The sequence below is a fragment of the Zosterops lateralis genome (assembly GCF_965231275.1).
Source record: "Zosterops lateralis genome assembly, chromosome: 10".
In the NCBI taxonomy this organism is placed as follows: domain Eukaryota; kingdom Metazoa; phylum Chordata; class Aves; order Passeriformes; family Zosteropidae; genus Zosterops; species Zosterops lateralis.
The window spans coordinates 3,557,386-3,570,277 of record NC_139770.1 but is presented as its reverse complement, the minus strand read 5'-3'; the positions used below and the strand labels follow the sequence as shown (position 1 = coordinate 3,570,277).

At 43.5% G+C, this 12,892-nt stretch overlaps 1 protein-coding gene across 1 annotated transcript in view; it reads right to left on the bottom strand.

The window, feature by feature from the left end:
* LOC310913488 (uncharacterized protein) overlaps positions 1–10,894 on the bottom strand; it is a gene marked incomplete at both ends in the record, with an annotated part of 197,255 nt that extends 186,361 nt beyond the window's left edge. Inside the window, one exon of the mRNA XM_083868944.1 lies at positions 10,818–10,894. Within this exon, the coding sequence (XP_083725070.1) occupies positions 10,818–10,894 (77 nt within the window). The remainder of the gene's footprint in view (positions 1–10,817) is intronic.
* Between the last annotated feature and the right edge of the window lie 1,998 nt (positions 10,895–12,892).

Here is a 12,892-nt window from a genome sequence, read left to right as displayed (position 1 = left end):
AACATCTTTCATCCACAGGTCTTCAAGTAGTTTACAAATATCATTAAATTAAGCCTGTGCAGAACAAGAAAATACCATAATCATGATCAATTTTGCTGCTGAGCCGAGCACTTGGAAGAAGCCCTGCCTGGATCAAACCCACAATAGTCCCAGTGCTGTGCAGAACAATGTCATTACCCCATGGACAATGGGACATCCAGCCAGGGCTCCCAAGGGGACACCTGGGACATGATCTCAGGGTAAAGAGGACCTTTGCCCAACAAGGACACTTCAGGAGGAGGAACAGAGCAGATTTAAACACAGTCTGTCAAACAACCCTCAGGAATTCAGGTAGCCCATGTAAAAAGGAAGTTGGGAGAAAAAGCCCACAACTGTAAGCTCAGTTGCCCTGTATCACCATGGAAAAAAAAGGTAAAGAATCCTTTTGTACTGGAACACCTGACCCTGACAGAAGTTACTTTCCTGAACTAGAATATCTCTTTCTCCCAGGCTTTAGAGCAATCATTTCCATCTTCCTAAACCACACTGCCAGTGGATATCCCTCCATGCTCTTCCTCCTCTAACACACAGTCCATGCTCAGTATTGCTCCATATTTCCCATTCCCCAGGTCTGCCCTTGGTTCCAACACCTCAAAGCAGATCAGGAGATGGTGACAGCCCAGTTTCAGATCACCTTAAATTCCTCAAGAAAGCAGCCTTCCCCCACATTCCCAATGCCACCTCCATCACTTCGCAATCCTTCCCATGTGTCCCAGCTACCTCTTCCCTCCAGAACTACCTCCCCATTCAACATATTTAGCTGAAGTTCAGAGCCATTGTTCCCAAGCCATTCTTAGCACAAAGTCTGCCATTTGTTTCCCATCCAAAGAAGATCTTTGTGTGCCCAAAATCTTGTCTGGGATTTTTTTTTTTCCTTTCCATTACGTCAGTTGGTCTAATAAAACCCTTGCCTTACTTAGCAACCATGCCTCACTTAGCAGGCTTTTTAAAAATGACTCTCCCTCCAGTGAATAGAACATCGTGTTCTGATAATTCATGCACATCTCCTTTTATTAGAATTGCCTAAAACTTTCCAGATAAAGGTACATTCATATGCATCGCTCTTCCATAAATAAAAAGAGAGGAGCTGACAATTGTTGTAATGACACACTGAGCCCATCCCACAGGTTCCTCCTCATGTGATATTGCCATGTTTCCAGGAATAGTAGTATTGACTTCTAGGATACAGTTAATGGGAACAGATGACGCTCACAGAACAAAACAAGCCAGCAGCAGAGTCATATGTTGATGAAGATTTATTCAAAGTAAGCCATTCCCCCTTGATGCCCATGGGATAATGTAAAGGCAGGTATCAAAGCTGCTGAAACACTATAATTAAAGTGCAGCAATTGCATAACATGTAATCCTGTGCTGGCAAAGCTGGGAACCAAACATGCCCTCTCCAGCAATTCAGCACTTTCACAGCTCCCCACACACACAGAGTCAACAAGGCAGGTTTTGAGCCATCTGACTCACTTGACACCTTACCTCTAAACCCCAAAACAGCTTCTGGGACAAGGCTATGGCCAGTGAAGGTACAATTTAATTCAGCACTGTGGGACTCTGCTAATTAGAGGCCATCCAGGATGAAGCTGAAGCCTCAAGTGGATGTAGAATTGTGTCAGAGAACAGCTCCTATTTTACTGCCCTGCCCTTTGCATTCAGAAGGTGTCTCTGAACGGGAGTTTAAGTGTTAAAACAAGGAAAAGGCTCAAAGGCATATTACGGGCCACGATTTGATTGATACACAGGTCCCTTAAAACCTCTTTGCACTGGTGCTCTGTGCTAGCCAAGGCTAACACCAAGGCTATTATTACCTTGTCAGTCTGACTCAGGCGAGGCAGAAAGCTCTCTTAATATTTGCATTAGGAGACTGCCCTTTAAACAAAGACACCCTACACACTTCCAGCTCAGGACTTGAGATTCTAATGAACAGATAATTAGACCAACACGGAGCAGGAGCAGCCTGGGCTAATCACATGGCTGTGGTGACTGTGAACCACTGCTCAACGGGAAAAGTTCAGAGAAAATTAAAAGCATCTCCAGGCAGGATGTAATTCATTCCCGTGTTTGGAATTTTAAAAAGAAAAGGAATAGATCTACCACAAAAGTCACAGAATGGTTTGAGTTGGAAAGGACCTTAAAGGTCACTCAGTTCCAGCCCCCTGCCATGGGCAGGAACATCTTCCACCGTCCCAGGTTGCTCCAAGCCCTGTCCAACCTGGCCTTGGACACTTCCATTTGTAAAGGTCCATCATATCTCTGTGATAGGGATATTTTCTTTTTCTGCCCAACAGCTGGAATGTCAAAGTAAATCTCTCATTCTACCCATCTGCTTTTCCCCAGCTCAACACAAGAAGCTAAAGGTAGGTAGATTTAACAGCAGCAAGAGAGCAAACACACACCGAGACACCCCTAAAGATTTCTTTCAAAAGCACACAAACTTTAAATCAAAACATTAACAAATACGAATTTGGCTGTCTGATTTCAGGTCTTTTCACAGAGACTCTGTGAATGACACCACCTTCTACACTAAGTCAGAGAGCTGTTAACATCTCCCTAAAAATGAGATGTTGCAGCCTGCATTGCCTCAGCTGACGAATGTGCAGCCTGAACACTATTGATCTTCCCATAAATCAGTCAATAGATGAAACCTGTCATCAGGAGCGACTTGCTGGAATTCTGTATTTTCAAAACACTAATTGGTTGCTGCTCCTTCCTCTTGTGCTGTTATAAAAAAGTTTAGAAAACCACAGCCTGCTTGTTCAGTTTTAGTTTGAAAAGATCAAATAAGAGTTTTCTTAAGGGAACCAAGATTACAGGCAGGGCTAAATTCTCCACTGCTGTGATGATGACTGTTTTTTGCACTAGAGGTACACTGATGTTGATCTGAAAATAGTTGTAGACTGCTACAAAGGATTTGGTTAGAAACTTTTCAGGTTAACTGCCTGAATCCCCTCACACCTCCAACATTCCTGAAAAATATCACCGTTGTCTTATAAAAAAGATCTCTAGAAAGACAAGGTGGCACCCTGCAGAAACATGTGGAACTGTAGAGGAGAAACAGCCAGCAGCATGATGTTGTACGCAAAAGAGATGTAGAGTAAAAGTTTTTTAATCTGTTTGCCTTCAATTGGAAAGGAGAAAAAAAAAATTGAATTCAGAAAAGTCAAATCAGGAAATGGGCCACAGGAACAAAAGGTCCAAAGAACAAGTTACAAATATTTGCTTGTACACATAAATTTTGTCTCTAGATACGTATTGCTTAATAATTCACAAAGGCCAGAATGACAGAAAAGGCTTTTATTTTTCAAACTGCCAAGCTCCCCTTTCTACCCTTAATCTATTTTAAGGCTCATTTCCCTGATAAAATTAATCAGCACTACCAGAGACAATTAGGACATCCTGCTCTCTTGACCACTAATCAATCCCTGCTCTCTCCTGATCCTGTATCAATATTTGTGATGTTTATAGCCCCTCTGGGACACGGATTGTAAGCACCAAGCTCATTTAGATTAGGTCTCATTATCACTGCTGCTCCCTGGCTCTGTGGATGAAGGTCCACCACACAAGGCTCCCCTCATCTCACAGGTTACTAATGCACTGCTGTGTCTTGCTCACATCCTCTCTCTGATTAGATGGAGCAGCTAAACAACATGAGAGTTCCTTCAGCCTTTGTGCCCTGCATCTAGATGAAGAGCAAATCAATAGGAGATGATTAATTACACACTCAGCTATTATAACAACAATAAGATTTTTAGTTCTTGCCGCTATCAAAGTGCAGCGCCTGTCGTTTACCTTCTACTTAACCATCCCTCCTCCCTCCCCCAGGACAGAATAATCTATTTTGGTTGGCAAGAAAAGCAGAAGATAAACATGCACATCCAGACCACTTAACCATGATTGGCCGAGCCACCTTTTTATTATTATTATTATTATTATTATTATTATTATTATTCACATTTTAAAATCATGGAGTGATTTTTTTAATTTTTTAGTGTCACGTAGATTCAACCCCCAGCAATATCCAGATTTATAGTTTTGGCTGCTACATCCAGGAGAGCACCAGCACCACTGCCAGTGGCCAGGCTTGTAAAGAAGCACAAACACTCAGCTTTACACACTTAAGGACCAGTGTCCCAAGGATCTCTCTCTTAATTAGAAAACCATATAGGATATCACATAAAGGAGGTTAAGAAATAGTTGGTATGCACTCATTAAGATAAAGCAGGTAAAGGTCCAAAATCCAGACTAAATTGAGGATGTAAAAATGTGAAATGAGAGAGGAAAGCCCTGAGTAGCAGCAGTCACCTGTAGGTATATTTTCAATTAATCACACCCATTGCCATTATGTAACACAAGGTCCCCCCAGTAAATCTGCCAGGTGCACACACCTGAGCCTCCTTTGGCAGGAAGGCACACAGGGACCTGATGTTAAAATATTAACACAAAAATCAGTCAAAGTGTCACACCATTTTGTCATTCACTCTGGTTTACAGCAAGTGCCACACTGTTTGACAATTAAATGAGTTACAAGGCACTGAAATCCTCAGTTCTATTTCGGCAACCACATCGAGGAATCGTGAACTGCTTTTTTGGTGGTTGCCAGATTTTAACGGTTTTGAAGCAAAACTTCTTTTTTAAAGCTTACTTTTAAAATAACATGTAATATATAGCTTCCTGTCACACTGAAACAAACGTGATTACATCTGATGTATGCAAGATATGTAAGAAAAATCCCTCCATGCCAACATTTTAGGTGTTCAAATATTCCCAGTTTTTTACACCCCTATAAATCATTAGCTTGATTGATTGACCAGTGATACCAATGACAGTTTTTGTGTGGTTCGGGGTTTTTGTTTGTCTGCTTTAACACTAAGAAAACTTGGTTAAGCTAAATATTTAATTGATCTTAACCACAGAAAAACTAACATGCATGCATTAGTGGATTAGTGTTCAGCAGTGGCAAAATAGAAGGGGGAAAAAAAATAAATCTCAGTTTGTATCTTTTGGATTAGAAACTTATGCTGAGGTTCTAAATAACCCCACAGTTCCTAGTGTTATTCTACAGAGAGAGATGGAGAGACTTTGAGTCAAAATTATAAGATATAAGCAATGTGATGATGAAGGAAGTTTATACAGGTGTATTTTTCACCATTGATGGTGCACTGGTCAGGCAGGGAGAGCATCATAATTAAAACAGAAGGACAACCACTGAAGAGTCTCCTGAGGATTGAGATGGATAAAAACTCATTTCCTATAGAGGAATATTCCAACCTGAGAAGACCAGGCCCAAAATACCCAATTGTTTCATAATTTATGGGGATTTCCTTAAAACACTGTACAGAGCAGCCTATCAAGCCTCTTCTCAGGCACATCCTGAGATATTGTGCTAAATTTTCCATATTAAATTAGTTTGTGTACATAAAACCATGGTCTGGGCATGGCATTCTCTTCTACACAAGATTCTGTGCCAGGTTCTGCTCTGATTTACAAAGGGAAGACAGCAAGAACACAAAAACAAGTGTCAGCACTCTGAGTCAAACAACATCCCCCTTTCCACACACCAATATTCATCCACAGGTCAAAGGCACGGGAAGGGAGCTCAGAGTGCACATTAAAGCCCCCATCGTCTCACACCAAAGGCAGAAATATCAAGTTCCCCTCCAGAAGAACTAATGATTAGCTTTAAACCAAGCCTGGGATCCAAAGCACAAACTACACATGTTCAGTACATCATTTTCAAATGCTTTGATTTCGCAGTAATGAAAGGAAATTTCTTTCCCCTCAGAAATAAATTAAAAGCAATAGATTTGAGAGGGAACGTAAGCAATAACAGGCTTGAATTTCAGAGGAAGGAAATCTATTAACTGTGTTCAAAGAGAGAAGGTATTTAATTGGTGAATAACACGAGTCTGCAATAGGGGCTGTTTAACCCTCTGGGAGCCAAAGCGTCACTTTCATCAAAGTTCTGCTAAAAAAGTCACCTCAGAACCAGGTCTGCCACCAGAGATCATCTCATCCCTCCTCACCAAAGGCTTTCTTCAGATTTATTAAAAATATCCCACAGCCTGTCATACCTAGATCATACCTAGAACCAGGAAAAAGGGGCAATGCTGGATATAAACAATGCAGAAGCAAAGTGGAAGCAAAAACCAGGCAATTTTCCCAAGAAATAACTGCAAAAACACACTTCAAGCACATTAAACTAATTGCATAAATAACTAAACCACAGCAACATTCCATAACAATTACACCTAAAGAAACCTGACAAGTTTTTTGTTCCTCTTGAAGTGTATTTTTGGAGAGAAATGTGAGACATCAAATCCCATTAAAAGTGAAGAGGTGTTTCCCTTCACTTTCTCTCCTTCAATGTGCAGATTTAAGAATCATACAGTATGTGTAAGCTGCTGTGATTGTGAGCAGGAAATTTCTAAACCTCTGGTGAGATTCAGAACCATTTTATGATGTCTCTGATACAAACCCAGGAATTTCAAAAACCTGAAAATATTTACTGTTCGAGCCCATCTTTGATAAATATAACAACTTCAGGCTGTAAGGTTTTATTTTCCCGTCTTACAGCTATTTCAGAGTTTAGGAGAAAGTCCTGATCTCATTTTTATCCTGAAGAGCAGGAAAACATCATAAATCAGGAAAACTGATTTATGATGACCATGACACTCATTCATTATCTTTAAGTCTCCTGACAGTGAATATACTGGGGAAGAAAAAGAGGAAAAGAACACTTTGCCATCTGCTAAAAGACTAAATTCAAAATTAATATTCCTCTAGGAACTGTGAAACAGAAGGCTTTGAGTGCAAAGTCTTGAGAAATGGGATTTCTGTGCTGTAATGCTGACCAGCATGAGCTCTATCTGGTGGCAACATCCTGTAGTGCACAGGCTAAAAAAGACACTTTCTGTTCAGTGTGATGTTCACATTGACAAAGATGAAGAAATCGCTGTCTTCAACTGTAAATTAAAGGATTGGGGGGACAGGGATGGGGAAATGAGGGGATGGAACCACCATAAACTTTTATGCCAAAGCATTTAAACAGTGCTTCCTAAAATCACATTATCCAAGCCTCAAAGGCTGGAGTAGTTGCTGTTCAGGAGCATTGAGGGTTTGCTGCAACTCTGTGGATTCTGAGCAGACAGGAATGGGAAGAAAGGCTTAAGATTTCAGCTGAAAACAAAAGTTAGGTAAAATTCAGTAGCCTAAATCAGAATTTGTCAATTACTCTCTCAGTTGCCAGGATCACTTCAATCAGTGTTTAAAGAGAAATACTTCATCTCACCTGATGTACAAAATTAATACAGAATTAAACTGTGGTACAAATTTAAATGCACCACTAGCAAACCAGGTCCTTATTTTTCACCAGAAAAAAAAATGCAATTTTTTTTAACTATAAAACCTCCCAAGTGTAAGACAACCCAACCAAAGAAATGGAAGGAGATTCCACTACATTATTCAGCTCAGCTCAAAAAAATAAATGTTCTTTTGAGCCCTTATTTAATGCTAGGAAGACAAGCTTTCCTCACACCTGCAAATTGACATCACTGGAGGTGAAAATAAAGCATATTGGCTAAACAGCCAATACACTGAGACAATAATTTCTCACCAAGAAATGATCACACAGTCTTACTTTTCACATAATTTGGACAGTATTATAACAAAATTCCAGGCTCCAAGTTGAAGTTGGACCTCCATATGCTTTGTAGAAACATTTCTCACTTTGTTTTCTGCATTGCATTCCAAATGCTCAAATTGACATGCAATTTGTTCCGCTGTAACAATCACAACTCACAGGCATCTCCTCATATGGAAGTGCTTTGCACAACAGCAGTTAATTCTTGAGATGCATTCCAGGAAAAAAGAAAAAAAAATAAAATTGGAGTTTGCCTTTTTTAATTATACCTTGAAAGGAATTTTTATTTATGTCACTTGAAAATAGCGCCCACAGCCACATCTGTTTGCAGTGGTGCAAAACCAGTCCTGTGTCACTGCACCCAACAGCTGGTACAGCTGAAGGGCCAAGTTCACTCGAGGTTTGCAAATGCAGACTACATGTGGATGCTGGATTTTGCTTTTGGGAACGTGATTTATCAGGAGGAGCACAAGAAATGCCCCAAAGAATTGAAGAAGCTGGAAAAACTCAGCCAGGAATCCAGCTCGACATCCAGGTGTTCCTTGGAATGCGACCAGATTGCTCATGGATAAAGTGAAAATATGCAGATACGACATGTGAGCAGTAAAGAAAAAACCCTCAGCAAAACAGTTTTACTGCAAGACTGGACCCTCTAAAAGCAAAGCAGCCCCTTTTAGATGTCGTCCTGGACCTGCAAATCCACAGAGAGAGCCAAGGGGCTTAATACTGACAGGAACAAAACTTATCTCCTGACTTGTTCAAAGAAGTCCTCACTCCTCTCACCTGGGAACAGAAGAATCCATTCTTGAGCCCTGTCCCAGTCCTAACCCTGAAAGGTGATATTTATTGCACCAAGGGGGTTCCCAGCACATGGCTCATAACCACTCCTGCCTCTGCTCTATCCTACATCCCTAACAAGGAGCAGGCATCTGGACTGCTCAAACTCCCAGGGGAACGTTTCTCTGGGAGAGGATTTACCACTTCTGACAGCAAATCAAGTCCTCTTCTCTCAGTTCCCATTTCTGCACAGTCCCATGAGTGTCCCCTGATCTCTGCGAAGCCCAGTGCTAGATAACCACACATCACACTTAGATTGTCTCTCACAACCCAGTTTTGGGCTAGAGAGCTCACTACAAAGTGTTAAAAATGTGCTTTTTATCAGGAGATGTGGTTAATTCCTCATTTAAAGGCTCAAATGCGCTTTACAATGAAAATGGCATCTCTGTTCTCTGGTCATCCCAGAGTTCTCTGAAGTTCTATTAGAGGATGAACAAGGGCTAATTGTATGGAAAAGCAGTTGATAGGAATCTCTCATCATCCTGTAATCTGTTCTACATTAAATCTCCTCAGGGGGCTCCGACATCCACACAGACCCCTCTCATTTCTAGCTAGGAGCGAACACTCAAGTTAGCAACAGAACAAAAACAATGCTGAAGAATATCCTGTACAGCCTCAGCCACATAAGATCTCAATCAAAACAACAGCAAAGAACACGCTCAGCGTGGTCTGTTCCAAGGGATGCATTTGCTGTTCTGGTTTCATTGACTGCAGATGACCAACAGCACAAGAACAAACCAGAATTGTTAGAAAAAGGTGATTCATGAGAAGAATCCTCCTGGATATTTCACTGTTTCTTGGTGAAAGCTGGCAGACTCACTCCTAAAGCGTGGTGGCTTCTTGCATTTCTGCTTACCCCAAAGGTTAAATCCCTAAACAGCAAGGAAGTTTGGAGTAACACTTATACTTGCCCCAGCTCAGGAAAAGGAGGAAGAATGGCAGCAATTTCAGGAATATGACTCTTGGGGAAAGCACTGAAGGCTCTGACACAGGTCTGGAGGTTTTTTGGGTGGCTGACAGTGCACTGCTGCTCCCAGTGACTCCAGCCCAGCAGCACCATCCTCACACAGCATCACTCCCAGAAGGGAACGTTCCCCCTGTTCCTTCAGTGACACCATCTCTTAAAAAGGTAAAACCAAACAAAAATTGCTTGGAGGCAATTCACAGTTAACAGCACCACCAGCTTCAAAAGTGCAGAATCATAGTTTTTACTGATGTCAAATGCAAACAGATTAATGTAGGCCAACGCTATTCCTCCTCCTGATGGAGTAATTGCTCAGAAAGAGAGAACGAAGCTGCCTGAAAGAAACACAGAGCACTTTTAACAAAGGAGAAGGTTTTACCACAGAATGAGCTTAACTTCTCTAAGCACTGTGATGGATACTTCGTGCTCCAGCAAAATGGAGTAATATAAACCACCTCGAAAGCACTTCTGGTAAATACCGTGTAAATATGTATTGCATGGAAAGCCAGGGAGCAATAGGCTTGGAAATCTCAGTTTTCAGACAGAATACAGAACTAAACTGAAAGCAAACGCAAGACATTAATTATGAAAGGGTGGGATGAAGTTGATGAAGATAAAACCCAGGGAAGATAAGAGAGCTTAGAAATTAGGGCACGCACAGATATTTGAAAAGGCTATTGTCAGATTGCTTTAAGAGAGGGGATGGGGGGCCCAACATCCCTTAAAACACAAGGCGAGAAAGGTACACAAGGCAGGGAACAGTTTCCAGCAACACTGCATTTCAATATACACAACAAAACTTTACCCGCGGATTTTGTGCATGCGACCAGCTCAGCTACTCTCTCTTATAGAACCCGACCAGAAAACCACCTCCGGACTAAAACATTCCACCGCATTTACAACAAAAGGCATTTGTTGCTGGTGCGGAGCCCTGGTAGAAAGTTCCCCGGTGCAGCAGCCGCTCACACACTCACACGTGCGGCCCCGAGCTCTTTGTGCGCCCCCGGCCGCGGGAGGATGCTCCGCTCCCGCCTGCTTCCCTGCATGGATTCCCTGCTGGTACCCGATCTTTGTCCTGCTGCTCCGCTGATTGAAGGCGAACGCAGCAGCAGCAGCAGCATCCCCAGGGATGCCTTCATCTCTCCGGCAAAGCCAAGCCAAGCCAAGCCAAGCGCAGCGCTCCCTCCTCCCCGGGAGCCCCAGGACAACTCCGCGGAGTTCCCCACCCAAACTTTACGGGGGAAGCCGAGAGGAGCAGCAGCATCCCCGCAGCGCCGGGGGCGGCGTGTCCCGGCCGTGCAGTCCCCGCACGGTCACTCATTCACTCACATTCCCCGCTGCAGCCGCGGCTCGGCGGCCAGAGCGCAGCCCAGCAGCACCGAGAGCAGCGCCGGCCCGGCTCCCATGGCTCTGCCGGGGGATGGAGGACGGACAGCCGGCTGGAGCAGCACCGACACCCTCAGCAGCAGCAACACCAGCCCCCCAAATCATTTAAAGCGGCGGCAGAGCCGCGCCACGGGCGGGGCGGTCCCGGCCCGGCCCCATCCCCACCCCCGCCCCGCCCGCCCGCGGAGCGCTCCGCTCGCTGTGCCCGCCTGTGCCGGCTCCGGGGGCTCCCTTTGGGAATATCGCCGCATCCCCGCCCGCAAAGGGAGCTCATCCCCGCTGGGAGCAGCTCGCAGCGGGAGATGAGCGGAGGAGAGAGGCAGAGAGGCGTTTTCAGTGTCCGCCCGCGGGGATGTGCAGGCTCCAGCCGCCCCGGGATGCCGAGCGCGCTCTGCTGCGCTCACACAGACCTTGGCCGCTCTTTATTTCCTCTGCTCCCTCTTTGTTCTGTACAGGATGCCCGCTGCTATCGTATCTGGGCACTTCCCAGAGGTAACGGTGAAAATAAATGCATTTAACGTCTTGAGGGAGGGATAACAGCGCTGCTGCTGAGAGTTAGTGACAGCGAGGAGATAAAGCTGGCAACTGAGGAGTGGTTTCTAAATCCCAGAGCTGCCTGCCGTCCTCTAGACCATCCTCTCATCTTTATGATCTGTCCAGACCTTTACTGCTGTCTAAACACAACTCTACTGCTGAGAGGAGGGAGACCAAGTGACCTGGAAAGGGAACTGTGCATAGGAGCGAGTAAAGAAACGAGAGGAACACACACCTTAAGCGTTTTATGAGCTCATGCAGGTCTCCGGGTCCATTACAGCACCGTCTCCCTCTCTCCAGAGAGCTGTGACTAACCAGGCACCGGGCTGTGAACAGCAGATGGGCCCTGAGCCAGACAGAGCTAAAAACTGGGATTTTTTTTCCACTCCCATGGAATGGGCTTGGGCTCTCTGTGCTCTCATGTCTCCTCCTGCACAGATTTGGGACAGACACCACTGGATGGGTACAGCACATCCTCAGCAGTCAGCCCGTGTTTTACTGAGCATTAATTCATCTCCCTTCCAGCCCCGTAACATGATACACCCACTTCTCATTTTACACACACTTTACAAGTGGTTTCCTGTATGGTTTTATTTTTCCAAGGCCTTTTGCTGAAGTAGGTAAACATTTACCATTCATAACAAGAAAACTGGGTTTATATTGTTCGTTGCTTTGAAGCCTGCATGGACAGGCTTCAAAATCTCCCTTTGAGATTTTATCAACTGATTTTCTTTTTTTCATGGGGAAGAAAACACACAGACAGCCCTTATCTGGCCTTAGAGCAGGATAATTGTACCCTGAAATTTCCAATGAATGGTTGAGTCTTTCGTGTGTCTGGAGTAGTTTTAACTCCACAGGACCTTGTGTTGAGCTAATCTCATTACCTCCCACAGTGCACACAGTTTTTAATCATTTTATTTCTTAAACCCCAGAAAAATCTTTCTTCGTAAAATAATCGACGTTCATTATGTCAAGGCTGAGTGTTCATCATGTCCTGTGATGTCATCCCAACCTGGATTATTTTCAGGATCACATCATGGCAATGGATCTCATTCCTCTCACTTGTTTTTTTGTGTTTTGTGGTTTTTTTTTTTTTGGTTTTTTTTTTTTTTTTTTTTCCAGGAGAGGTAAATTAGTCTTAAAAAAAATACTTTAACTTTTTCCATCTTAAGGAACTTAGAAATAAACTATTCAACGTTGTTCTTCAAAGCTGTGTGTGATCATTACAAATTATACACAACATTTATTATACCCAGTTGTTAAGAATAATGGACCAGCAACATGCAAATTGGGAGGTACTGAAATGCAGAGTGAAGGCCACTTAACAGATGAGACCTTTGCCTGGGGGCCACAGAGCAAAATGCAGCTGCAGCCAAAACCTGGAGTAAAAAAAATCTCTCCTTTGGAGTAAAAAAATCCCTGCTTTGGAGTAAAAAATCCCTGTTTTCTTGGCAGGAGGCTTTAGCTGCTGTGACCTTGACATT